The sequence below is a fragment of the Colletotrichum karsti genome (genome assembly GCF_011947395.1).
Source record: "Colletotrichum karsti strain CkLH20 chromosome Unknown Scaffold23, whole genome shotgun sequence".
NCBI classification, from domain to species: domain Eukaryota; kingdom Fungi; phylum Ascomycota; class Sordariomycetes; order Glomerellales; family Glomerellaceae; genus Colletotrichum; species Colletotrichum karsti.
Genome location: NW_024065923.1, coordinates 75,132 through 102,906, shown reverse-complemented (window position 1 = coordinate 102,906; position 27,775 = coordinate 75,132). Strand labels below are relative to the sequence as shown.

The 27,775-nt window shown below is 53.4% G+C and overlaps 6 protein-coding genes across 6 annotated transcripts; 4 read left to right on the top strand and 2 right to left on the bottom strand.

Moving 5' to 3' along the window:
• Positions 1 to 771: 771 nt before the first annotated feature.
• CkaCkLH20_07311 (putative nonribosomal peptide synthase) lies at positions 772 to 7,911 on the top strand (the record flags this gene model as incomplete). The annotated part of the gene is made up of 1 exon (XM_038890028.1): positions 772 to 7,911. The coding sequence occupies one exon, from the start codon at positions 772 to 774 to the stop codon at positions 7,909 to 7,911; it is 7,140 nt and encodes a 2,379-aa protein (XP_038744506.1).
• A 666-nt stretch (positions 7,912 to 8,577) lies between these two features.
• On the top strand, positions 8,578 to 9,531 carry CkaCkLH20_07310 (uncharacterized protein; the record flags this gene model as incomplete). Its single annotated transcript, XM_038890027.1, has 1 exon — positions 8,578 to 9,531. The coding sequence occupies one exon, from the start codon at positions 8,578 to 8,580 to the stop codon at positions 9,529 to 9,531; it is 954 nt and encodes a 317-aa protein (XP_038744505.1).
• Positions 9,532 to 10,028: 497 nt separating this feature from the next.
• Positions 10,029 to 11,945, bottom strand: CkaCkLH20_07309 (oligopeptide transporter; the record flags this gene model as incomplete). The annotated part of the gene is made up of 7 exons (XM_038890026.1): positions 10,029 to 10,659; positions 10,715 to 10,913; positions 10,975 to 11,120; positions 11,177 to 11,285; positions 11,344 to 11,492; positions 11,545 to 11,725; positions 11,783 to 11,945. 7 exons carry the CDS (start codon positions 11,943 to 11,945, stop codon positions 10,029 to 10,031), a joined length of 1,578 nt encoding a protein of 525 aa, XP_038744504.1.
• Positions 11,946 to 13,044: 1,099 nt separating this feature from the next.
• On the bottom strand, positions 13,045 to 13,776 carry CkaCkLH20_07308 (putative GNAT family acetyltransferase; the record flags this gene model as incomplete). The annotated part of the gene is made up of 1 exon (XM_038890025.1): positions 13,045 to 13,776. One exon carries the CDS (start codon positions 13,774 to 13,776, stop codon positions 13,045 to 13,047), a length of 732 nt encoding a protein of 243 aa, XP_038744503.1.
• A 1,289-nt stretch (positions 13,777 to 15,065) lies between these two features.
• Positions 15,066 to 21,428, top strand: CkaCkLH20_07307 (putative nonribosomal peptide synthase; the record flags this gene model as incomplete). Its single annotated transcript, XM_038890024.1, has 1 exon — positions 15,066 to 21,428. One exon carries the CDS (start codon positions 15,066 to 15,068, stop codon positions 21,426 to 21,428), a length of 6,363 nt encoding a protein of 2,120 aa, XP_038744502.1.
• Positions 21,429 to 21,832: 404 nt separating this feature from the next.
• CkaCkLH20_07306 (uncharacterized protein) lies at positions 21,833 to 26,079 on the top strand (the record flags this gene model as incomplete). The annotated part of the gene is made up of 2 exons (XM_038890023.1): positions 21,833 to 23,377; positions 24,442 to 26,079. 2 exons carry the CDS (start codon positions 21,833 to 21,835, stop codon positions 26,077 to 26,079), a joined length of 3,183 nt encoding a protein of 1,060 aa, XP_038744501.1.
• Positions 26,080 to 27,775: the final 1,696 nt, after the last annotated feature.

Below are 27,775 nucleotides of genomic sequence, written 5' to 3'. Positions count from 1 at the left end.
GGCGGCACTGTTAGCGGCGGCCATGCAGGCAACCCAGGCCATCATGAACCCCGAAACATCGAACGATCTTGAAGGATTCAGGGACGTTGGATCAAGATCTTTAGCGCGTCGGTTAACTGTAGGGTACTTTTGGGAGCCTTGGGCGGCAGAGCTAAGGAAAACACCAAGGAATCGGCGGCCCGCAATGGCAGGATGGCGGGCCGCTGGAAGACGCGCGTACGCTCCACTTACAGGCATCGCCTCGTACAAGCGAGCCCCTGAAGAAGCTGGTACGTTTATGAAGTCTGACTCAGTGATGCACTGGGGCAAAGCTGACGGCCGTCCACCGCGGCAACCGTATTGCTTAGAAACATGGCACAACCGGTAAGACAGTTAGCGCTTATTCCCCGGGTTATTGCTTTACAAGTGTCGAATGGGAAAATTGCCCCTGTCTCGGGCGGCAGAGGTTGTGAAGAACATACACCGAGAAGAACTTGAAGTTTACGAGCGGCAAGACTAAACCGAGGTCAACAGAAAATATGCTAGCAAACAGAAATGCAATGGTGGTAATAGAAGATAGAGAAACCATATGATTTCAATTCTAAACGTACTATTAGAAGAAGTTGAGAACTTCAGTGGTGTATCAACACACACATGTATGCAAAGAACAGTTCCATTTTCAAGTTCGCATTCTGCGAGTTCAACAGTAGCACAAGCACACCAAATTAACAACATTTCAACTTCTACTTTCAATCCTCAAGCCAACCCGCCAACACTACAAGCCACGCCAAAATGGTTGGTCTACTACTTCCATCGTCTGATGACGTAAACTGCAATGTCAACATTCTACTTCCAACAGCCAAGAGGAAGCCGCAGATCGTGTCAAGACAGCTGTTTTCCTTGCGCGATCTTCACTCAAGAGCCGACAAGTCAATCGATTGTGACATTGAGGACATAGAATGGCCTCAAAATGTCAATCTCGATCGAGTGACTGGATCTGCGTGGGCTATCCTCCTATCTTGGTACGGAGAGTCAATCGAGACAGTCTTTGACATTGCTTTGCCATCGTCGAGCATCGAGCAATGTCCTGGGCTCACAGCCATAACTGTCCGTGTTGGAGTTGAAGGAGACATGACTTTGACTGCATTGCAACACCACACGTTATCACCCGATTTGACGGGATCTCCGACGTCTCAACGCATCACCGAGGATGCTGATCAGGGCTGGCAATCCCAATCTTTGCTGATGGTGCAGTCTGCCGTTGAAGCGGGCGAGCCGCCGATCTTGGATGGAACAGAATTGGACGCCTACGCTATCACTCTCTGCTGCGAAGTGAGAGACACCTCTCTGCTGGCCAAGATGACTTTCGATTCGGCTGTGATTGACGAGCAAGTTGCATCGCGAGTTATGAATCACTTCGGTCACATATTGCGTCAGATCTGCCGGGCCGATATGTCCATTACGAAGGTCTGCGACCTGGACGCGATGACTTCTGAAGACCTACGACAAGTCTGGACGTGGAACGCCAAGGCACCCCAGGGGGCGGGAGGATGCGTTCATGATCTGTTGTCCAAGAGCGTTTCTCGATATCCCACCAAGACCGCCATCAGTGCCTGGGATGGCGAGTTGACCTACGCTGAGTGGGACACGCTCTCGACCCAACTGGCTCATTGTCTCTTGCAGAAGGGAGTTCGCCCTGGGGATGTGCTACCCTTGATTTTGGAGAAGTCAATGTGGGTGGCAGTCTCTCAGTTTGCTGTCATGAAGGCTGGTGCAGCGTCGGTTGTGATCGATCCTTCGCAGACCAAGGAACGCATCAAGACGATGATCGACATAGTAGGCCCTGGCCTCGTTCTGTGTTCCCCTTCAACGGCTCCCTTGGCCTCATCCGTTACAGAACGTGAGCCATTCGTGGTGTGCAAAGAGTCTGCATCAGAGTTGTTTGGCCAAAAGCAAGATGCAGGCTTCGAGACAACATTGCCCATCGTTAAGCCCAGCGACCTGCTCTATGTTGTCTTCACTTCCGGAACCACGGGCAACCCCAAGGGCGCAGCAATCACACATTCGAACTTTACATCGGCAATCAAGCATCAGAACAAATACTTGAATTTCAAGCCGACAGCAAGAGTCGCAGGATTCTGCTCGTACGCTTTTGACGTGTCATGGTCCGATTACATCCACACACTCGCCGCAGGAGCTTGCTTTTGTATACCTTCGGAACACGACAGAAAGCATGACTTCATCCAGTACATGGTCAAAAACAAGGTGACCTTTGTGCATCTTACGCCATCGGTAGCCGCTATTCTAGACCTGGACAAAGTGCCGACACTTGACACTGTTGCGCTCATTGGCGAAGTCGTAGACTTCGATAAGCTGCCGCAACTCAGGAACATCAAGACCACGATCATCACATACGGGCCAGCCGAGTGTACGGTCACCACCACTGGAGTTATCAACGACGGCAGTACCACCAAGGCTACCATTGGATGGGCGCTTGGATCGACGACCTGGGTTGCCAACCCAGACAAGGACGCGCTTACGCCCGTCGGGTTGATCGGAGAGTTGCTTCTCGAAGGACCCTTAGTTGGAGCTGGGTATCTTAACAACCCCGAGAAAACGGCCGCTGCCTTCATCGAGGATCCAAAGTGGTTGCTTCGGGGAGGACCAGGGGCGGAGGGGCGCCGCGGACGTCTTTATCGAACTGGAGACCTGGTGCGGTATACTTCTGATGGCGAACTCATCTACCTCGGAAGGAAAGACACTCAGGTCAAAATCAACGGGCAGCGTACAGAGCTAGGCGACGTTGAGCACCATATTTGTCGAGTCCTGCGTTCGGCCCCAGCTGTGGCAGATATTGTCGCCGAAGTCGTCACGCCAAAGGCTACCCAACGCCCTATTTTGGTGGCATTTCTACTCATGCCCACAACAAGCCCAGAAGGCTTGATGGAGAAAGCTGGTCCGATCAGCGAACTTATCCAAGCAGAAATGCCCAACCAAGTCCCACCTCACATGGTACCAAGTGTCTACATCCCAATGACCGACCTGCCCAGGGGGTTGACGGGAAAGACAGACCGAAGAGCACTCCGCGAGATGGGTGCCAATTTGAACCGCAAGGAACTTACATCATTCTTTGGTGACATTCCTTCACAGCACATCGAGCCCACGACTGAGGCAGAGATGCAGCTAAGGGACCTTTGGGAGTCAGTTCTTCATATCCCGGCAAGCGACATCGGAGCGCAGGACAACTTCCTTCGTCTTGGCGGTGATTCCATCGCGGCCATACGACTAGCGACTGATATTGGCCGCAAGGGAATGTGGTTGACGGTCCCGGACATCTACAGTCATCCACAGCTCAGTGAGATGGCCAAGCTCATGTCAAGAACCGAGGCAACAGTTCCGGAAGCCGTGCGGCCGTTTTCCTTGCTGAAAGCCGAGATGGGTAGGGACGAGGCGTGTCGACAATTAGCAGAGCTTTGCTCCGTCGGCTCTTGGCACGTGAAGCCTTCACAGGTCGAAGATGCATTCCCCTGCACGGCGCTTCAGGAGGGTCTTTTGGCAATGACTATGAGGAGCTCGGGTAAATACGTCGGTCACCAGGTTTCTGAGCTGAAGCCAGAGACCGACATCGAGAAGCTCCAGCAGGCGTGGCAAAAGGTGTCTGAAAGAGCTTCCGTGCTTCGAACTCGCATCGTCGACCTACCGGGTCAAGGCCTGATACAGGTTGTTCTCGATGAGGCATTGCAGTGGCAGATCCTCTCGTCCTGGAATGAGTACCATGAGAGCAAAAACAACACCGAGAAGGACTCTATTGGTCTCGGCAACCCCTTAACACATCTCGCGATCATACAAGACGAACTTGCAAAAAAGAAATGGCTGGCTTTGACGCACCACCATGCGACTTACGATGGCTGGTCCGTTCCACAGCTACAGGCCGAGGTGGAGAAGGCGTACAATGATGAGCAAGCCGAGCTGTCTTCCATTCCCATGCAAAGCTTCGTAAAGTACGTCATGAACCAACACAACGAAGACGGGACGGCCTTCTGGAAGCGACAATTTGCTGGGATCGAAGCATCTTCATTTCCTGTCCTCCCCTCCAAAACGTACCAGCCAAAGCCAGATAAGATCATCAATCATTCCATCAACAGCATTCGCTGGCCCAACTGCGGTGTCACCGCCTCATCTTCCCTTCGTACGGCGTGGGCAACGCTCATCTCCTGGTACGTGGATTCTTCAGACGTAACGTTTGGAGCTGTTGTGTCGGGTCGTCAAGCCCCCGTGCCTGGAATTGAAGACGTTGCGGGCCCCACGATCGCCACTGTCCCACTCCGGGTCCTAGTCCGCGGAACTGTCGAAGAGTTGTTGCATCAGGTGCAAGAACAGGCAATGGAGATGATCCCCTTTGAACAGTATGGCTTGCAGCATGTTCGGCAGATCAGCGAGGAAGCCAAGTACGCCTGTGATTTCCAAACACTTCTCCTGGTTCACCCATCGACTGAGGAAAACACGATGGAGAGTGCGATCTTTCAAGATGACCTGAACGATCAAGAGACGGGTTCTGGCTCGGAAAACACATATGCCATGATGCTTACCTGCCAAACATCGGGCTCAAAGCTTAGTGTGCAACTGAGCTTCGACTCCAATGTTATTCAAGAAGACGCCGCGGCGCGGATCCTTCAGCAGCTCGAGCACATTCTACATCAAATCGCCTCTGTTGATGGATCTACCGACATCAATGATCTCAGCAGAGTCAGCGAGCGTGACTTGCTTGACGTGTGGAAATGGAACGCAACCGTCCCAGAAAGTGTTGAGGACTGTGTCCACCACGTCTTTGCTCAAAGGGTCGTCGAAACTCCTGAGGCACCAGCCATATACGCATGGGACGGCCAGCTCACATATGCTCAACTCAATCGATTTTCTACACTGCTGGCGGGCCATCTCCTCAGCTTGGGGCTGGGAGTCGGACCCGGTGCCATCATCCCGCTGTGCTTTGAGAAGTCAGTGTGGATGCCAGTCGCAATCTTCGCAGTCATGAAGACCGGTGCGGCGTCTGTTGCTTTAGACACGACAATGCCTCGCTCCCGATTAGAGAGCATTGTGAGTCAGCTTTCGGCCAAGTTGATCTTGAGCTCGAAGTCTTGTGCAAAGCTTGCGGCCGACATCACTGATGCCCCAATCGTGGAAGTGGGAGGTGATTTGAACAACTTCGAGAACTTGTTTCAAGCCATTTTCTCTCCCAAAATGCCGACAGTCGACCCATCATCCGCTCTGTATATCGTCTTCACGTCTGGTAGCACAGGCGCTCCGAAAGGGGCGACTGTCACACATGCCAACTTCTGCAGCGCCATCCGATACCACCAATCAGAGCTCGGGTTCGAAAGATCGTCGAGAGTTTTCGATTACACCTCGTACGCCTTCGACGTTGCGTGGTCTAATGTGCTGCACACGCTGACCGTGGGCGCATGTTTTTGTATTCCCTCAGAGGACGAGCGCACCGCCGACATCAATGGCTCCATCAGCCGGTTGCAAGCAAATTTCATCCATCTCACACCAACCGTTGGACGTTTGCTGGATCCTGTGGCCTTGAGCAGCCTGAAGAAGGTTTTGTTCATCGGTGAGGCGCTCAAGGCCAGCGACGTCGCTCGATGGGAGGCTTCCAGTGCCGAGATCTACAACACATATGGCCCTGCCGAGTGTACCGTCACGAGCACAGTCGAGAGGGTCCGAAAACCTGAGCCTGATGGCAGACCACCTGGTGACCCCGGTATTGGCAAAGGCACCGGCTGTCTGGTTTGGGTTGTCCAGCCTCGGGCCCCTGACAGGTTGGCTGCCATCGGGACTATTGGAGAGTTGTGGCTTGAGGGGCCGATCGTGGGTGCTGGCTATTTGAACAATCCCGAGAAGACAGCCGGCGCATTTATCGACGATCCCAAATGGCTGGTGGATGGAGTTCCTGAACGAGTGTCTGGTCGCCGTGGACGACTTTACAGAACAGGTGATCTCGTTTACTACACCCCAGACGGCTCTCTCGGATTCGTTGGGCGGAACGATACCCAAGTCAAGATCAACGGCCAGCGAATGGAGTTAGGAGAAGTCGAATACCACGTTCGTCAAATTCTTCCAACCAAGGCAGTGCCGCAGGTTGTGGTCGACGTGATCATCCCAGACGCTACTCAGACACAGACTCTAGCGGTGTTCTTGGTCATGCCCGACGAAGACGTCGATGAAGCTGCGTTGAAAGAGACAACTGGCCCGATGATAGCAAACCTTCGCAAGGAGCTGTCGAAATTGCTTCCCTCGTACATGGTTCCCGGCGCGTACGTTCCTATCCCCTTCGCAAAGCTCCCCATGACAGCGACAGGGAAAACAGATCGAAAGGGAGTTCGCGAGCTAGGCAGAGCCTACAGCCCACCGGCGCCTTCTCCATCAGACGTGTCAGTATTCGAGTCTGCCTTCACTGCCACCGAAGAAACCTTACGGGATATCTGGGCTCGGGTACTCGACATCAAGCCTGATCTCATCGCTGCCAACCATACGTTCGCCGAGGTTGGGGGTGATTCCATCAAGACCATGTCGCTGGCTATGACGATACGCAAGCGATTCGACATCAACATTGGCGTACCTCGTTTGGTCCAGCAGCAAAATAGCTTGCGTGAACTTGCCGCTTTCATCGACAATCTCTCTCGCGGCCAGTCGGTTGAGGAGCTGGTGCAACCCACCCCGACTGATCTAGAACGAGAAATAGACTTGCTCGTTAGCAAAATTGAAGTTGACCGCGCTGCTGTTGGATCAACAGTATTTCTCACTGGGTCCACCGGATTTCTTGGAACCCAGATTCTTCAATCAACACTCACGAGGCGCGCATTCAATAGAGTCGTGCTACTTGTCCGCGGCCTAGACGAACAAAGGGGTTTGGACAGGGTGATGAAGACGGCCAAGATCGCTGGGTGGTGGAAGGAATCGTTCACTTCTGCAATTGAGGTCTGGGACGGAGATCTCTCAGCCGAAAGGCTCGGATTGAACGATTCGCAATGGAGCGCTTTGTGCGGTCGTCCTAGCGTACATGGTACCATCAACGCCATCATCCACAACGGTGCCAGAGTGCATTGGACCACGAACTACGACGGGCTGAAAGATGTCAACGTCGGCTCTACGGTGCAGCTTCTACAGGCAGCAATGGCATCTCCGTTCCTGAAGAGCTTTGTGTACGTCTCGGGTGGTCTCATCACGGATAGCCGAACCTGGACGGAGGAAGAGGCAAAGATGGCCAACGGATACGACCAGACAAAATACGTGTCGGAGAGACTGGTCAGCGCTGCGGCCACTCAATTCCGCAAACCGGATACGACATTTGCGGTCGTCAAACCGGGGCAGATCATTGGGGATGTGTATCAAGGTGTTGCGAATGCGGACGACTTCTTGTGGAGGGTCGTGATGGGCGCGGTCAGGCTTGGAGCTCGCCCAGTCGACTCGGAGGCATCTTGGCTGTCGGTGTCGGATGTTCGCCACGTCACGGAGTCCATTCTTTGGCATGCAACTGGTAAAACTCGCGAGCATTTCGTCCACATTAAGAGAGGAGTCTGGGTCAACGACTTTTGGGCCGCCGTCGAAGATCAACTACAGCTTCAGCTACGGCCGGTCTCGTGGAGCGAGTGGACTGAGCTTGCTAGGCAGGATATGGCACAAGAACAGGAACAGCACCCATTATGGCCAGTGCAGCAGTTCCTGGGCGCTCTCGGTACAAAGATTGAAGTCACAGATCATGAGAGCTACGAGTGGGAGATGCGGGAGGTGCTTGCGGCTGCGCGTCAGAACATTGAGTACCTTCGCGGTCAGGGTTTCTTGGGAAACAATGACGGGAAGCCGAAGGATAGAAAGATCATGACGAGGACTCGGGATGTACGAAGAGTGGGTATGAAAGTGGTGAGGGCCTGAGATGGGTGAAGAGTAGCACTGGTGCAGATAGAGATGTCTAGGGTCTGGTGTTGAAATTTCACGTCTGTATTTTAGCATTTTCCATAGAGCAAAATTTCATCTTCAGAGTCTCATCAACTCCCGTTCAAGTGCTCATGGAACAAAGGCTTCCATCGAAGGTGAATTCATGATACAATCCAAGTACAGCTTTCAGTACATCCAATCTTCTCAAGCAAGTCCACATTCTAGCTGACAACAACTATTCGCCTAACAAGAAATCACGGCAGACAACGCAAACTCAGCACAAAATCACGAATGTCAGACTCACGTTACATTGAGTGGCGGGCCCAGGTAAGGGTACATGTATGACCTGCAAGACCATCAGCCGCAGGGACAAGCAAGGGGCATGTGGGCCAGGCGGCAACGCTAAAGATGCACTCAGACGGAGCGCCAACCGATCAGGCTTTTGAAATTCCCAAAGTCTCGCGAGAAGCTGTTTGCCCCTCCGTGACTTTACCCCTCCATCGTCTCACTTGACCCCTCTGTTCTACATCCTCTCCATATCGCGATATATTGCAAACTTATTCAGCATGTGAAAGTTGGCGAACATCATATCACAACTCATTCATCAGACGTAACGAAACCTCAACATCGCAGCTAAACCTTCCACCAAACCACCAACCCACAATGGCCTCCTCAACCTTGCCTTCAAATGGCCGTCTCGTCAACATCGGCACTCACTCTTTGGCTTTGTACAATCATGGCCCAGAGCCTAGGAGCACCACCGAGCCCGTCGTACTGTTCATCTCCGGTGTGGCGAGCGATGCTCTCAACTGGCAAGCTGTGGTACGGCAGCTGGCTACCTCGGTGCGAAGCTACACATACGACCGCTCCGGCTATAATAACTCCGACTCCTCACCACTGAACCCCTCGGCCGAGAATGTTGTCCTGGAGCTCTCACTTCTGATCGATAAGGCCCCGATCCCAAACCCTCTGATCCTCGTCGGCCACTCCTGGGCCGGCGTGCTCACCCATGAGTACATTGCGCTCAAGGGCACCGACCAGATCGCCGGCCTGGTGCTTGTGGACGCCAATCACGAAACACAGCCCCTGGTTGTGGACGTGAACGACCCAACACTCTGGGCTGTTGCCGCAGGTGTCGAGCCATACTCTGCTTGGGGTGTAGAGGCGAATCACAAGTTGACGAGGGAGGAGTGGGATGCTTTCAGAGCGGCGGAGACGACGGATAAGTTCAAGCTTATCGAACAGAAAGAGGAATTCGAGAACTACATTCCTAGTTTCGAGACGCTTAGGAAGAAGGAACTAAGCAAGAAGCAACCACTACTTGGTGATAAGCCAGTCTATGTGATCGGCGGCTTGCGAAGCAGGGACTGGAGTGGGCTGTATAATGCTGGCGTTGCGAAAGGTAACGGTACCGAGGAGCAGAGGAAGTATGTGAGAGAGTTGATCGACTCGGTCGATGGGAAGAATGAGGGTCTCATGAGAGAATTCTTGAAGGTTTCTACACAGAGCGAGCTTGTGTTCGCAACTGAGAGTGGGCACTTTGTGCAGATGACTGAGCCGGAAATTGTGGTTGATGGGATCAAATGGGTTCTGGATAAGCGGCCAGCATCTACGTAGATGACAAGTCACATGGATACCTGGCAGATAGCTTCCATCGAAAGTTCCAAAGTTGCCCGAACGAACATAAATCTTTCTACATTCGAACGCCTAAAATCAAGGTGACGTTGAGGGAGCTCGTGTGGCATTTGCACATTCTCAGTTCCAGTAATATCTGCAATTTCAAGTCTTGCGAAGCCTTGCAGTTGAAATATAGCGACCAAGCTAGAAGCAGTTCAATCGCATGCTAGCAGATAAGAGCTGTCAAAATGAATTACATTGAATGCGACTTATGGGAATATAGTCTGATTGCTTCTATATTTGTCCTGAATTGAACGTAGCTTCTAAGTATACACTGTATTTGAAATGTTCCCCAATCTTGGGTTTCCAACGGTTCTAGAACTTCATGTCCCCTTTCCTTGCTTCATGTGTACTCAATTTACAACCGCGATGGTCAGAAAGAACCTTGATTACATTTATTTATCGAATACGAGTCAGAGCCCTGACTATTGCCTCATTCACTTCGACGTTTTGCCTTTCAACAGATAGGTAGCTTCGAACGCCAAGGATACAAACAGCAGAAACCCAGTGATTGATCCATAAACGTAGACCATGTTTGGGTCGTAGGCGGCAAACGATACGCCAACGCCGAAAACCGAGCCCAAAGCACTGAAGAAGTTGAAAAGGGCCTGGACGATCGACTTCATACTCGCTGGTGCCCGCGAATAGGCAAGCTCAGTACCCGAAACAATCGCGAGGATTTCTCCCCAGCCGAGGAATACGTAAGTCGGTGTCTGAACCCCAACAGAGATATCGTTCGGAATATTCCCACCTAGACACTTTAGTGGATGGTTGAAGCATGGCCCAGTCGAGTAAATGAGGTGCTGAATCCCTGTGGCGTATCCAATTGCGAGCGAAGCACAGAAGAGGCCCACGCCGATGCGGTGCTCGGCGGAGAAGTTGATCTTCATTTTTGCCAGTGCGGGGTAGATGAAGCTTTGAAACAGAGGCAAGAAGACCATGACGGAGATGGGGTTCAAGTTGTACATAATATCGTTCGGGAGACCGTGGGTCTGCATTGTGCCTGCTTGTGCAATGAGGGTACTGTCCATGAGGTTGATGGAGAGCATCAGGGCTGGGAATGGGAGGCTATTCGTTGTTAGTGATTGTAACCGGTGTTAGTTTCATGCGAGGGATATCATACAAGACTAAGCAGGCTCGGAGGGCGGTCTTTGCATCAGCAATCACAGCCTCATCCTTGCTTGGAGTTGCAGGGCCATCTTCTTGAGCCGACGAGGATGCTGAGATTTCGGCCTGGTCTGGCCCATGATGGACTGGGTTTCGCCGGCGACGCAATGCGCTGAAGAGATTCGCAATGGCGTTTCCTGACGGGGGCATCGTTTCTGCAATTCGTCAGCGACACATACTTAATGATTGCCAATTGAGAGGCAACAGATTGCTTACCGAACTTGGTGTATCCAGCTTGAAAGATGGATGCAGATGCAACAATCAGGCAGAGGCAAACGAGAAAGGCGAAGCCAAAGCCGGCGTAGGCATACCTCTCAACATTCGTGGTGATGATGCCGCACAAGCCTCCAACGTTGATCATCCTGTCGATTATTTATCAGCAAATCACGGCCTTATGAAATTTGAAGTGAAACCATACCAGTAGTTGACGTTCCATATAAACCGTATTGTGAGTTCACGGCTGACCGTTGCCGACTTCCCATTCTTCAGAGTCACGGTCTTGGGCTCTTCTTCGGGGAATTGGTCAACTGTTAATTGTCAGCACCTGTGAATATGTGGCCATACTGCTACAGTCTTTGTGCTTACTCAAGAATACCGTGATATTAGGTTTCACAGTTCCCGTGCCAGCACCAACGAGAAACATCCCTATTATGAAACCAGGAAGGCCACCCACGCCGTAGATTCGATGCGTGAAAGCTGTTGCTGTGATTATAGTGAGTCCCAGCACGTAAATCCTGGTCCGTTAGTATCTGCCTGTAGGGAAATCCACGCTGCTTGTCAACTTACAAGAACCCAACCTGGATCGTCTTGCGGCGGCCAAGCCAGCAATCTGCCAGCAGTCCGCCAATAAGAGGTGTGCTGTAGCTGTAGATGAACCAGACATACACTATCAACACTGCTCTGGACTGCCCTAGACCAAGAGCTCCTGGGCGAAGGGGATCATCAGGTTCAAGCTGAAGGTAATTCTCTGCATCGTGTCATTAGGCAGATGCCTTACACGAAAGCTAAACAAAAGAAGACTTACGGAGGGGTTGGCTGAGTCCGTAGAATGCCGCTCTCTCCAGAAAGTAAAGGCCTTGGACGAGCCATACTTTCCGCGGAACCTGACCTCTCACAGTTGGGAGCTCTTCCTCGCTTGAGTTCACAGACTCGACCGGCGGAGAATCTGGCTCCTTCTTCTCCGACATGGTCGTGGGATAGGCAGTTTCTCAGTGCCAGTGCGTCGTCAGAAAACACTCAACCGACTTTCAGATGAGAGCGCAAGGGCAAACAGGACAGATCGTACAAACACTGTAGTTGAAAACAGAGAAACGAGAAGCATATGGACACTCAGAAAGGAGGCCAAGTTGTCGAAATCTCTAAGGGTCCATTCAGCCTTAGCAGATGTGGACACGCGCCCTTCAGACGATTTTTTCATTGCACGGAGGAATTCCTCATGGGAGGCAAGTAAGCGGCTTCGGTATGCAAGGAACTTTTCGCGCGGCACATACTGCAATGAACTCCACTCACCCCATCCAGCAGCCAGATCTATGTGACCTCAAATAAACACACCCTATGAGGTGAGCATGACAAGAAACAAGACTCTAGAAAGACGGTAACCGACAAATCAAAGAAGTCGCCTCTTCGAAGTCAAAAGGATCTTACAGTAGCGCCGTGGCGGGACGGGGTCTCCCGTGTCCTCCGTGCAGGGTCCGGCTCACGGCTCCCCAAAGAAGCTTAGCGTTGCCGCCCGCCGGGACGACTAGCGTTGCCGCAATCCAGGGTGGGGTCATGCCGGCCCGGAAAGCTTAGCGTTGCCGCCGGAGCCTTGGCGTCGCCCCGGTCTGATTGAGGATGATCGTGAGATCGAGAACAGTACGGCTTTTGGTGGGTGCGTGAGCAATGCGAGGTTGCCTTGCAAGGACTCATCCCTCTGCAGATTCTGAGGCGGTTAGAATCGAAATCATTCTCTCAATGATGTATGTGATGGAGAGTACCGGAATTCCGTGGGAGGAAACATGTCCATTTCGGTAGGTCGCTCCTTTGTTGCTTGATTATTCGTCAGTCAGTTGCTGTTCTCTGTGCAAATTGCCCCAGAGATTTTTATGTAGGATGTTAGTTTTGCTTGAATCAATGCGGTTCCAAGTGTTGTCAGGCCATATGAGTCTCGCGAAATATTCAAAATCGATTTCGTCAGAAGGGGTAAAAGTGGTTGCTGTAAATTCTCAACCTTCAACCCCTAAGTAAAGAACATGAACTGAAACTTTACTCTTCTAATCGGTTCATTAGATGATTCTCATGATATCGCTACACCTTACCAGCCCAAGTACGCATAAACAATATCTCCGGCTTATCCCGATTCCGGAATTCCTCATCAACCTCATACACGAGATCTTCTTCGGCGCCCTCCGCTCTGAATCCAAGTCTTTTGTACACAACCCGTCCCATAGGTGAAGCCTCAGTGATGCACTCCAATCCGCCTCTGCGCTCTGCCTCCTCGAGGCCCCATGCCACCAGCTTTCCTGCGACACCTCTTCGCTGGAAGGCTGGGTCGACGGCACACGTATCGAGCGTAAATACGGCTGGCGATTCCGATTTCGCCTTTTCCTGGGCAAGAGAAACACGACGTTTCCACAACGAGCGGAACATCTGGCTAGCGAAGCGTCTCTCGGTTGGAGACAGAGCTGCCAGTCCAGCAGGGCTATCCGTCGGTGGATCGCCGTGACCCTCTACGAAAGAGGCTTGAGTCCAGATGGCCGCGCCGACAATTTTGAGCTTGAAATTATCTTGGGGATCTGGTAGAGTTGCCTTCAACATAACTGTGTTGGGACGGCCGTCCTTGTTCTTATTCGCAGATTGCCAGCGCTGAAAGAGCTTAGTAGCGCCCTCTTTCTGGCCCTCAGGAGAGTTCCAGTTGGAATTCATGGCAATCCATATTGAGTCTTTGATTTGACGGCCGAATGCTTCGCTTATGCAGTGATAAATCTGGGTGAAGTCTTCAGGGCTATCGACCGGCTGAACAACAACATGGGTCGACATTGTAGGTAAATACTTCTCAGAGCAGAGTAGGTTCCGACGTATGCCGTGTACGTTTCGTATTGTTTGTAAAGGAGGGAAGGTTTGGAGTGTTTGATGGAATGGTATTCAAGATGTCAAAGGGATTGCTGTTTGAGTTATGACTTCACTGTTGAAGAAACGGTGGTAAATGGAATCCTGCAATCTCTACCTCATCCAGTACTGACACTACAGCCGCCGCAACTGTTTTTCAAGTGTTGTCACTCAGCAGTTGCAATTGACTGCCTCCGCTGCCATCACTGTTGGTCATACAGCTAAGATAGTAGATGAAGGATTTCAGCCCTATCCCCGCTTTTAAAGGCTGGCGCGCGGCATCGAAGCGGCTAGGCGATAAGGGCGTGCCGAGCTGACATCTAGCCGATGAGACTGAGGCTGCTTCACTCTGCACAAGATCGGAAGTGCATCCGCGAATTCGTAGGCATCAGTGTATCACACCAAGGTTGCTATATTTTTCTGTTCAAATAACAAAGTATCCTGGTCAAAGGTTGGTGAAGCACATGTTCACACGTTCTCGGGCGAAGGCTTTGAGTATAAGCACTATTCATGCTAGACATTTTACCTCTTATATCAATACATAACACAGCTACACAGACTTACGGCATTGTTTTATCAGTTTCCCACGTAACAGAATAACCGACATGATGGGCATCGTTTCAAACATGGACACCAACTTTCGGGAGGAAGTCCAGCTTGGCACTCCTGAATGGGCCCCAGAGCTTTTGATTTCTGGCAGCTTGGGGCTTCTCCTATCTGTTTATCTGCGAACACCAACTGCTTCACTTCATATATGCACCAGTACGTCTGGGCAACTCTGGAATGGCGATGTTGCAATCGACCCAGATCTCAGCGCGCACGACTTTCTCGACAACATTGGGAGATCTTATCAGCAAAATACCACACTTCCGACCACATTGCAGACCTTCTTGTTGCGTGCAGACAGCTTCAATAACTGGGAAGCCTCCAACGACAGAGCTTCTGATTCGAGTGGTTCTGCTATCCCTCGTCAAATCATCTGCTCGGTGAAAGATTCACAAGCATCGTCCCTTACACTGGAACTCGAGATTAGCGGGGATAGCTCTCCCGCCAACGCAAGGTTTCTCACTCAGTTGGCACACGTCGCCAGACAGTTGCTAGCTAGAGCCTCCTGTGGACAGAAACTGCGGCACCTCGACTTGATCTGTGATCTTGACCGACGAGACCTGCGGCAATGGAACCAACAAGTCCCTTCAACTATAGCATCCACCGTTCAGGACATGTTCAGACAAAGAGTTGTTGAGAATCCAGAATCATCAGCTGTGGAGTCTTGGGACGGCCAGCTGACATACCTGGAGCTGGACAACCTGTCCTCACGTGTCTGCTCACTACTGCTTGAAGCAGGAGTTCGCCATGGGGACTGTATCCCTCTCTGCTTTGAGAAGACGCTCTGGACCGTGGTGGCTATGCTTGGCGTTCTGAAGAGTGGCTGTTCATTCCTACTTATGGATGTCTCGCACCCCACAAGTCGACTACGGACACTATCTGAGGAAACCAAAGCCAACATCGTCCTCAGCTCCGCTGCTCAGGAAGAAAAGGCAACAGCTTTGGCACCCCGCAGCATTGTGGTGTCTGCTTCCTCCCTATCTTCTCCTGCAGAAAGCCAGGAACATGACGTTCAAGTTGCTCCATCCGATGTAGCGGCTGTGATCTTCACATCAGGAACAACGGGCACGCCGAAGGGAATTCAACTTGAGCATCAGTCGATATGTTCCAGTCTATCGGCTTTGGCAACGTTTTCCGGTATCGACAGTCAAACTCGATACTTCCAATTCTCGTCTTACGCGTTTGACGCCGGGTTTGGAGAAATTCTCATGACGTTGATGCGTGGTGGGTGCGTTTGCATTCCCTCCGATGCTGATCGTCTGAACAACTTGGCACAATCGATTCGCAGCTTCAACGCCAATGCTGTTCTTCTTACGCCAACTGTTGTGCGATTGTTATCACCATCGGACGTTCCATGTCTGAGAACTCTCATTTCTGGAGGAGAGAAAGTTACTCAGGACATCGTAGGGCTCTGGGCAGAGAAGCTGGACTTGATCATCGTTTATGGCCCTGCAGAGACTACCGTCGCATGTATCGCCAAGAGGGCCCGTCCTGCGAATGATGATGCGGTAAGGATCGGGTTTCCTGTCAACAGCCGTGCTTGGATAGCACGCTTGGATGACCCGACTCAGCTTGCCCCGGTAGGTGCTATCGGTGAGCTGGTGGCGGAAGGTCCGGGCATCGCGCGGGGATACGTCAATAACACCTCCAGCAACGCAGAGTTATTCTTCAACTCTCCACCGTGGGCCAAAGATTGGGAGTCCGGTGTACCTTCGATGGGGCGGAGTTATCGAACTGGTGACCTCGTCCGGTACGCCGAGGACGGAGAGATCGTTTTCATCGGTCGACGTGACCGCCAGGTCAAACTCCGCGGCCAAAGAATCGAGCTTGAAGACATCGAGACGAAGTTGAAGCAACACCTTCGACTCCCCGACGCAAACATACTCCTGGAGGTCCTCGGTGTGCACGGAACTGACAACTTGGTGGCTTTTCTTCATCATCCCAAGCTTCAGAACATACCCAAAGAGATCAGCCTTGAGATCGAAGGACTTCGTGCACGAATTTCAGAAGTGCTTCCTGCCTACATGTGTCCCGTCGCGTGGATACCTCTGAAGGAAGTTCCCCTGGGGCCCACGGGAAAGCTTGACCGGCGGAAGCTCCTGAGCCTCGGAAACGAATTCTTTCTCAGGATAGGAACCGGCAATGAAGAAGACAAAGACCTTTCGTCCATAGAGTCCACGCTGGCCCGGATTTGGAGACAACTTCTTCCGTCTGCTCAGAGTCTCACGCCAGACGCCAACTTCTTCCAACTCGGTGGAGACTCGCTCCGATGTATGAAACTCGTTTCGATGGCGAACGACGAAGGTTTCCATTTGACAATGGAGAAGGTGTTTAAGAGCCCGACGTTGTCTGGTATGGCCGTCTCCATGCAGGAAGTTGCTGCCGCCGCAGACAATACTCACGAATCCGATCCGAGCGCCATCCCGGTATCAACGGCAACTACACGAGGTGATCTTACGAGATTCCGGTTCTTGCTGCAAGAGTACGGCTTTGGTTATGACGAAGTCACAAGTGTCTTTCCTTGCTCCTCCCTTCAGGCGGGATTATTTTCGCTTTCGATGGCGTCACCCTCTTTATATTCGAGCCAGTTTGTTTTCGAGTTCTCAGGTGCTGTGGACCTCGCAAGGTTCAAGGAAGCATGGGAGGCTGCGACTGCTGCCTTCCCAATCTTGAGGACAGCAATCATTCCTTCTTCTTCCAGCCTTGTTCAGGTGGTTTTTCGACACCACGCGGAGTGGACTGAGATCAAACAAGATCTTGCATCTTTTCTGGCTGCAGACAAGGCGGTTCCTTTCGAGCCGGGTCAGCCTCTCGGTAGGCATTACCACGTCCAAGACCCGTCATCTGGCCAGTTCCATTTTGTCTGGACGCTTCACCACGCCGTTTTTGACGGTTGGAGCTTGGGACCTGTGGTTGATCACATACGCCGTCATTATTTTTCTCACTCAAACACTGTGAAGCCAACGGGGAGTTTCCGGGAATTCGTGCAGTTCTGCGAGGGTCTGAATCAAGATGAATGCGTTTCATTCTGGAGGAATGAGCTCAGGAACGCACCAACGCCGTCATTCCCCAACTTCCCGAAGACCGGACATCTGGCTGCAGACACATCCTGTTTGCGACGCACCATGACAGCTCCGACAACGGCCAAGACAACTACAACGGTTCTTGCCAGAGCATCGTGGGCCCTACTTCTTTCAGAGTACGAGGGCTCAGGCGACGTCACATTCGGAAACTCACTTCACGGACGCAACTCTTTGCCTCTTAAGCTGCAAGATGTCGTCGGGCCTACCATCACGACTTTACCGGTTCGGGTGAGGATTGACCTTGCGCAGACGGTCTCTGGTTTCTTGAGTAGTCTTCAAGAGCAGTTCTCATCCATGATCCCGTATGAACAATTTGGCCTGTCCCGCATTCTTGGAATAGATCAAGGCATTCAGAATGCCGCCTCGTTCCGTACTCTCTTGATTGTCCAAGTTGCGGATACCAAGTCAGTGGAGGAACAAGGCATCAGACTGGAGGAGGTCGAGCGATCTCTTCACGAATACCCACTGGTTCTCACACTTGAGCCTGGTGACTCTCAGATCGTGATAGTCGCCACCTTCGACAGCAATGTCATCTCGCCGGCTCAGGTTCAACGTATTGTTGAACAATTCGAGCAGACATTCCATGAACTCAGCACAGTGCCTGCAGATACCAAGGTCGGCGAACTAGACCTCGCGAGCAAGGCAGACAAAGCAACCATGTTTGGATGGAATGCTAGACATCATAAGGCTTACGAGGTTTGCGTTCACGAGCTGATCCGAGAGCGAGTGAGGCACTCCCGAGCTTCGCCAGCCATCTATTCCAACGACGGCACCATGGACTACGCGACCTTGGACAGGCTTTCCGACGGCTTGGCGGGAGAGATGATGCGATCCGGCGTCATGCCAGGTGACACTGTCGGCGTTCTTTTCGAAAAGTCACAATGGGCGATAGTGAGCATCTTAGCCGTTGTCAAAGCGGGCGCTGCCTTCGCGCCATTTTCACCGGCTTATCCGCGAGCTCGTCTTGAAGGTATCGCCAGCGACGCCGGTATCAAAGTCGTTCTTTGCTCTCCTCTACAAAAGGAAGCCTTTCCCGAACCACGCTGGCGGACCATTGTCGTTTGCGACGACACAGCCTACTTTTTCACACCCGCCGCTCCCGTCTACGGCAAGGTCGCGACTCCAGACAGCCTGCTTTACGTCCTCTCAACATCGGGAACCACAGGAACCCCGAAGATATTCGGTGTTCAACACAAGAGCTTCGCAACTGGTGCTATAGCTCGCGCGCCTTTGCTCAAGCGTGGTCCAGACTCTCGCGTATTGCAGTTCGCACCATATGCCTTTGACCCCAGTGTCGAGGACATCCTGACCACCCTCATGTTCGGCGGCTGCATCTGCGTGCCATCCGAAGAGGACATTATGGGCGATATCAGCGCCTTCATGAAGACTGCCCGAGTCAACTTCGCCAACATCACACCCTCAGTGGCTTACACGTTAAAGCAGGACGAGTTGCCGGACTTCAAGACACTGCTCCTCTCCGGAGAAGCCCCCGACCAACTTCTGGTGGACAAGTGGGACGGCCTGGTACAACTCATGAACGGTTATGGACCGAGCGAGTGTTCCGTCAAGTGCGCCATCAACTGCAATCTGTCCCGCAATGACCCCAGGAACATTGGTCACAGTGCCGGAACCAGCTTGTGGGTTGTGAGGCCAGACAACCACAATCGACTCACTCCCCTCGGGGCTGTCGGTGAGCTCGTCATCGAGAGTCCACACCTGGCCACCGGCTACATGAACCGTCCCGAAGCCAACGACGAGAAGTTCATCCTCAGCCCCCCGTGGTTGAGAGACTTCCGAGACGGCCACATCACCAGGATGTACAAGACGGGCGATCTCGTAAGATACATGGAGGACGGCAGCATCTTATATATCGGCCGCGGGGACATGCAGCTGAAACTGCACGGCCAGCGTCTTGAGGGTGAGGAGGTGCGTCAACGCATCCAGGACGCTCTGCTCAATGCGCAGCTCCAGGTGATCGTCGATATCGCAAGGTTCGAGGGCCAGGATTCCGACGTTCTCGTCGCTTACCTGGCTCAGAAAGGAGAGTACCGCGGAGGCGACATGGACATCGATCACGTCCTGCAGCAGCACCTGGCGGACATGAAGGAAGACATGATCCGCCAAATCAGCGCTACTCTGCCAAAGTACATGATTCCATCCGTGTTTCTGGCATTGACAAATATTCCGGTTACATCGAATGGCAAGGCGGATCGCCGCGCACTCAAAGCATACGTTGCGCGACAGCGTCTCGGGCCTCATCTGCTCCTTTCTGGGGAAACCACGATCCAGCCACCTGTTTCTGAAACGGAGAGGCTGCTGCACACTCTTTGGCAAAAGCTCTTGGGATTGAACGGCGAGCAGTTCGGTACGAACTCCAACTTCTTCGAGCTTGGCGGCAGTTCCTTGGCGGCTATCAAGCTGGCGTCTGCGGCTCGAGATCTTAGATATAATCTTTCCGCACCGATCATCTTCAAGAACCCCGTACTGTCCGCCATGGCTGCACATATCGTACCTCTGAAGGAGACACGAACATCCGGCCCCTCGAAATTCGGTTTACTGGGAAAGATCGAACGCAGTGTCCGTCAACTCAACAAAAGTCTACTGGCTCACAACATCAGAGAAGAAGACGTCGAAGATGCTTATCCCCTCACGAGACAACAGCAACGCTACATGGAAGGAGAAATGATTTCACCAGGGGGTACAACTCACCGGCACATCATGCAACTTCCGACCGACATCGACTTGATCAGACTTGAGGCTGCTTTGCGACGTGTTGTGCAGTCGAATTCCGTTTTACGGACTCGAATTATCCCGGTTTCATCACAATTCGTCCAGGTTGTGCTGAAAGAAGACTTTGCCTGCCGTCACGTCGGAGCCCTGTCCTCACTCGTTGCCGAGGATCGAAAGGTATCTTGGGGTCTCGGACAGCCGCTTTCACGTTTCAGCATTGTAAACGGGGGCAAATCTGAAGATAGTTGGCTTGTCTGGTCAAGCGCCCACGTTGTCTTCGATGGCTGGTGTCGCAAGTTGCTGTTGGAAGAGATCGACCTGGCCTACCACCACAACGACACCCCGGCGGAGCGACCGCAGTACAGCAGGTTCATCGAGTATGTCTACGGTTTGGAGAAGACCGAAACTGTTTCAGCTCTTGAAAATGAGCTCGAAAACACCAAATTTTGGAGTTACTTCACCTTGGACGGCACAAAGGCTCCAGGTATCACCCACACTCTGTCCCTCGCCATCGACTTCCCGGCAACTCTACCAGCAGAACTTTCTTATGCAACCGTGATGCTCACAGCCTGGTCGGTAGCTGCAGCACGCGTCGAAGGACACCAACACTTCCTATTCAACCTCCTTTTAGGTGGTCGAGATGCCGAGTTCACGGGAATCGACAGGCTCATGGGCCCGGTAAGCTCCACAGCTCCCTTGGCAACCAGCATCAACCATGACTTGACTTTCCGGAAGACTGTGGAACACGTGCAAAAGCGAATAGATGCGGCCGGGAGTTTGCAGCACCTGGTCCAGTTCAGTGAGAAGCTGCGCCAGTCTCTGGCCGCTGTCCCTGTCGTCGTCGTGCATCCTGGCGATGATTACGATGAAGCTGCAACCGAACATCTCGGGTTGGTCAGAAGCCGCGTCGAAACGGTGCGGCCGTTGGTGGACGCCATGTTCATGAATTTCTGCCTTCGCCCCGGCAATGTCGGGGTTGATCTCATCATGACAATTGACTCCGGCTTTTTCCCAGAGGACAAGGCAATCAGATACCTTGACTGCGTGGAACAGGTTCTCAATCGTGTTTTCGCTCCAGGAGGCTTGGATCTGACTATCGATGAATTGGAGCTGGGTTCGGGTGCTACTCCGAGCTCTGTATTGATAAACAAAGAGGTAGTGTGATGGTTTTCTGTGGGTGCAGGGGATCAAATGACGCCCGCGTCGAAGACGTGTGAAGGCTTGGGTTACGCGGGCTCAAAAACGCGGGACAGCCCATAACCATGTACTCTTATTCTTGGAGAAATTGCAATCATTCTGAAATTCGGTTGGCGATGCATACTTCTCAAATTAATACCAAGGAGCTGCTGCTGCCTAAGTGAGGCCAATCTCAAGATGGCGACCAACAAATATGCCCCCCTATGCCATGCCTTGGCGTTCGCCTTTCATGCCTACTGAGGTAAGCTTCATAACAGCGCCGCACCCGCGCGACCACTGAAATACTAGAGTAATCGCCAACCACCGAGCCCAGTTTGACGCGTCTTTTCCTCCCCGACACCGCCTTCATTCCAGCCATTGCTCTCAACACAATGGACTTGACAACACTCAAAATACCACCCTTCTACGAAGTCGTACAGCCCTACCTGGACACCGGAAATAGGGATTACCTAGCGAAGGTCCTAAAACACTGGAGTCTCGCCGTGGACCCCGACCGCAACATCCGATACGCTCTCCACGACGCCATTTTCCGAGACGATGAAGCCGCGGTCCGGATGATCCTCGATGCCGGCGTCGACCCGGGAATGCGACAAGTGCACGATCCCAACTTCACGCCTCTGCTAGCCGCCGCGCAGCACGGCAGACTCGAGATCGCCCGTCTGCTGTGGCAGGTAGTCGGTCCCGCCGGGCGACTCTACCCCGGGAAAAGATCTGCTCTCTCCTGTCTTCAGGTCGCTGCCCGCAACGGCCACGCTGATCTGGTAGTGTACTTCCTCGAGGTATACGCGGACTGGACAGACGAAGACAAGCAACATACGCTGCAAGACGCAGCGTATTCTTGGTGCGATGATGTCGTGGCCTTGTTGCTGGCTCGGATTGACTTCGAACCGAGCGCTCTCCAAGGTGCGCTGGAACGTGTTGTTCAGGGGAGGATGATTCTTCCTGAGGCTCCCACGAGACGACCCCCGAGAACGGAGGACTACGTTCATCAGCAGAACGTGGTCCGCCAACTCATCGACGCCGGGGCAAACCCAGAAGTAAGACGACGTCAATACTTCAACCAGTCCCTAATTCACATGGCGTCGATAGTACGTTACTCCATTGGAGCCCTCAGGGGACTACTGGAGAGAGGAGTAGATGTCAATACTCAAGACTCTGAGGGCCGAACAGCCCTCAAACGCCTGGTGAGCAGACCTCCCCTATCAACCGACGTGCTTCGAGTTCTCCTGCAGCACGGCGCATCACTCGAGATGGTGGGTGAAGCTGGAGAATCTTTGTTCCACACCATCGCGCACAACGGAACCACAGAGCAGTTGCAGCTGTGTCTCTCATACTCACCGAACTCACTTGCATCCATTCGGTCGCAAACGTCTCATGGGGAGACACTCCTGCATTACGCTGCAGCCGGAGGGCGAGACGACATTGTCAAACTTCTCTTGGAGCACGGTCTAGACGTCAACGCTGTCACCAGCAACGGCTGGACGCCTTTACTCTGCGCCTTGTCTCCGACAAACTTCAAAAGGGAGCAATGTGCATACCGCGCCGCTGAGTTGCTTCTTCAGAAGGGCGCGTCCGCCCAGATCGTGACGGACGAGGGGTGGTCTCCGCTTCACGCTTTGGCGACGTGGCCTACAGCTCGAGACGAAGAGACGAGGAACTGGGCTACTCGCCTCGCTCAAGATCTTATCTCGCGCGGGGCGCCTGTTGACGCTGAGCCGCGCCTCATCCAGGATCCTGACATTAATATGAGCAAGTTAAGAGACATGTGGGGATTCCGCATGGAGAGGTTTGTTGAGGGTCTTCAGCCGGTCACGCAGAGTCCGTGGGATATGAGTGACGATACTACACCGCTCATGTGGGCTATGTGGAGCAATGCGATAGGTGTCTTTGAAACCATCAGGACGCACTTGGACTCGGTATGTGAGAGAGAAAGCATTCAGCGTTCGCCGGTAAGGTCTCATCTATAGGTAAGCCAGGAGAGCAGGTAGGTCATGCGCCGAGACACGTACAAAAGCCGGAATAATAAATCACCTCAACCCCCTTGGGATACACTGGTAGGACTGTCTTAAGAAACACTCAAACTTATCAAAAGCACTGAACGTCTCGGGAGACTCGGCCTTGTGGAACAGAATATCGCGCTGCGTTCTAAAATTTGTGCCAATATTCCACCAACTGCTATACAACGCGAGAGAACTTGTACTTACTGAGAGACTCTAATTTCACCTTCATGACATTAGCCATCAATCCAGAGGCCCCTATCATTCTGGAGAGGTTATCGGGCCCGCGGTATGCCATGATATCAGTGGCGACGACCACGAGCCCCGCTCAGCGTACCCTAGTCTGACCCGCGCCACTCGGCCGAGATGGATCAGACTCTCTGCGCCTGTATCCCTGATCCAGCTTCAGCTTCAGCGACACCCGCTCGGGAACATCCATCTCACTAACTGCGGCGCTGGCGGCGGCGGCGGGGAAGCCGCCAACATGCCGCCCATCGACCCGGATTCCGACAACCAGACGGGAAAATTAAGCTCTGGCTGTCCGGGTGTGGACTCCGGCGAGATCTGTCTCCCGATCAAACCCCGCGTCTTGACGTCGTGAGCGATCTGGGTTGAGCGGGGTGTTCCCTGTTTCCCCGCGATGAGCTCCCCGCCGAGGAGACGCGCTCCAATCATCGCGTGATTCGATCCTTGGCTGGGGTATCATTCCAGGCCTGGGCTTGCCATGATCATGAACTCTGCCAGGTCCACAACTCGTACGACCTAGTCATGATAGGCGCGCTTGCTTCAAATGAGAGCACGATCAGAAGATTGCCACGGAAACAATGACATACTGGTATTTCATCGCGCCGGAGAAACATCGCCCGCTTCAGTTGCCGGCGAAGCTATAAAACCGCGATGGATTGAGCACACAATGTAGCACCATACCTGTCACTTCAATTGTCACGATTGGTGATCTCAGTTGTCGTCGAAACACTCATCAGGTTCTCGCCATGGGTCTTCTCTGGGGCGCAACAGCCCTCCTCGCAGCTCGTGCTGCCCAAGCTTACCCGGCAGCGGGTAGCTCGACCTCGACAGCCGCCGCCCTGAGCGTCCCCAAAACCGCGGCCGGCGCCTCGATACCTCACAGCAACTCATTCGCCTCATTCTCGTTCGAGCCCGCTTTCTGGGTTGAGTTCTTCGGCAACGCCAGCACCCCGAACAACCTCACCTTCGGTGTCCTAGATCGGATCCACGAGCATGGGGGTTTCCCCATCATCCGTCCCGGCGGTATCACCATGGATAGTATGATTTTCGACCCAGAGGGCCCGGACTCGGTCCGAACCACCAGTGCCGCCGGAGGCGTCTGGCGCACAACGGTGGGCCCGGGTTACTACGAGAGCTGGAACAACTTCCCCGAGGGCACCAAGTTCATCTCGACGCTCAACTTCGGCAACGAGAGCTTGGAGATCGCCAAGGGCCTGGCGGTCGCGTCGACAAAGTACCAAGCCGACAAGATCGCGTACTTCGAGCTCGGTAACGAGCCGACGAACTACAAGTCCACACGCTGGAACTTCTCCACACAGGCCTACGTGGATCAGTGGAAGGAGTACACCCACGACATCGACGCTGCCGTCAACGAGACCGGCATCAGCCTCTCCAGCGAACGGTGGTGGGCCTCGTCCGCCACGACCGACGACTCGGGCCTTGAGGTCCGCCCCATCGCCCTCATCCCGGCCGGGGTAGACTCGGAGAACCAGGTCGGCGTCTATTCGATCCACTCGTACGGCTTCTCGACGTGCGACCCGGCGCGCGCCGCCCGCGCCACGATCGAGAACATCCTCAATCACACGGAGCTCGTGCGGTACTGCGACGAGGAGATCTACCCCTCGGCCCGCGCGGCCCTCGACGTCGGCAAGAGCTGGAACATTGGCGAGTTCAACTCCATCTCGTGCTCGGGGCAGCCCAACGTCACCGACACCTTCGCTCAGGCCCTCTGGGTCGTCGACAGCGAGCTCATCTACGCCACCCGCAACGCCTCGGCGACGCACCTCCACATGGGTGCCACGCTTGTTCTGCAGTCTGCCGACCAGAGCAACAGCCCCGGCGAGAACGGCACCCCGGGCTTCAGCACCTACTCGATGCTCTACCCGCGCGACACCGCCAAGCGAGGTCCCGCCCGCACGTTGCCGTCATTCCTTGCCCAGCTGTTTATGGCGGAGGCGTTCGCTGTTCAGGGGACCCGGGTCCGGGCTCTTGAGGCGCCGGCCGGCGTTGACTCGGAGCGGTTCTCCGCCTGGGCATTCTACGTCGAGGACAAGATTTCCAAGGTTGCGCTCGTCAACATGAAGCCTTACTACGCCAATTCGGCTTCAGACTTCACCGTCAGTGTCGACCTGTCCTCGCTGGCGGATGCTGCCAACGGAACTGTGTACGCCAAGCGCATGACTGCGCCCTATGTGAACACCGGCGACAGCAAGTTGTCTACGTGGGCTGGCCAGTCGTTCCCCCAGGGTGAACCGGAGGGGGAGACTGACATCGAGAAGGTGGAAGGCTCGGTCGATGTCAGGGGAAGTGAGGCGGTTCTGATTTTCTTCAACCCGGAAGAGGTTTACGGGCTGAAGGATACATCCGTCGCCTAAGGGGTAAAAGCGAATGGCCAGTTGTCAATGTGTAAATATTCCTAGCATAAGTCTTGAGCGTCGAATCCGATACAGGCAATACCACTTACTAGCAGGTGAATGACCCAGAGATACAAAACACAGCCAGGAATGATCCATAGGTTCGCTGCCCCAATGAAGTCATCGGAAATAGGTAACCGTCAGACCGCTGCGGTTACTGTGTGGCGCAGGCTGGGCATCTTCAGCCCCAATTCTTGTCCGTAGATGACAGCCTTTTGTCCTGAAGTTTGGCTGGCCACCCGGTGGAAAGGGATTTTGTTCTCTGACATTGTAGCCACAGATGCAGTCGAAGAGGAAAGTATGCAGTTCGAATGACCAGGACAAACACTGCCGCGCTGTGAATCCCTTCCCACATGCAAAACGGCTTAGTCGGGATTGAAACATTCAGCAGTGGCGCCTCTTGCTTCTGCCGTTGAGCGTTGAGCCAACAGCTGTGTCACACACCATGACGTAGCATGGGTGCGGCCCAGCCAAGGCCCTGTAGTTGCATACAGCTGATTGAAGCTGACAATTGGCTGGACTTGATCCCCTCGCACCGTTTCGTCGAGTTCTTCTTTCTACTCCGTACGCTCTGGGAGAATATCGCCAGTGGAAATTCGGCGCCAATGAAGTTCGGCGAAGCTCGTGATCTCAGTTCGCCGAGTCGCTGTAGATACTGTTCGAACAGTGAATTCCCGACCACCAAGCTCAATCGTTCGGTGCCTAAATCGGGAGCCTTCAATCCTTGTGCGTGTCGAAGCTGCGCCGTCATGGTCTGTCAGCCTGTCTTCAGCCTGTCAGCCCAAAACGTCCCAGCCACAACATGCGCCAGCCAAACCCCGAACTTGTGGGTTGATGGCTCGTGTAGAATCGTTCGCAGCGCGTGCCCCAGTCGTTCCCTGCAAAGTCCCGTCATTGAAGGATTCGGATGTAGAATAGAACAGGCGGAATGATGCCAGTGAGCGGTGGCCGCTGTATCCACGCAGAAAAAGCAATGTTACTGCAGGGTGCCACACTACATCCACATCAGCTGAAATGCCAACCGAAGACAGCCTGCTCTTTTTCCATTTTCTAGGGGTGGTCGGCACTCACACAGACACTCTCCCAAGTTTGGCCGTCAGCTCGCTCGTTAGGCGGAATTAATACCTCGTTTCCCCGAATAATTTGTAGAGTGACCCAAACAAGGACTCGAGTTTCTCGAGTCCCCCGACCAGCATGCTGTTGTGTAAGACATGCTCGCCAGATACGCTTGGCGATAAGCCCTGAGGAGGTTGGGGAGATTTCGGGGAGCGTAATCTGCACCCGAACGTTCTTGGATGTGAGGGGTAGCAGAGCATTCCGAACAAGTATGACATGCCGCCGCCCGTGGACGCTTTCTCATACAATACTCGATGCCGGTGAGATGGCCCCGCCCTGTCGAGCTGGTTATCTGGCGTTTTCCATTCTTTCCTGCTTGCCCGAGCCTGCTTGCCCGAGGCATATTTCGATGATACTCCCACCGCTCGACAACTCCTTGCTTCCGGTTCGCTGCAACGTGCATCCTTGGTCACACGATGAAGTGAGCACCTCAGCCTCCACCCGGTGCGCGATTTCGAGCATTAAAGCGACCGGGTCCTCGACTCATCCTTCGTTCGCCGTACAGCTTTTTGCCACTCCGAATGCTCTGCCACTCTCAGTG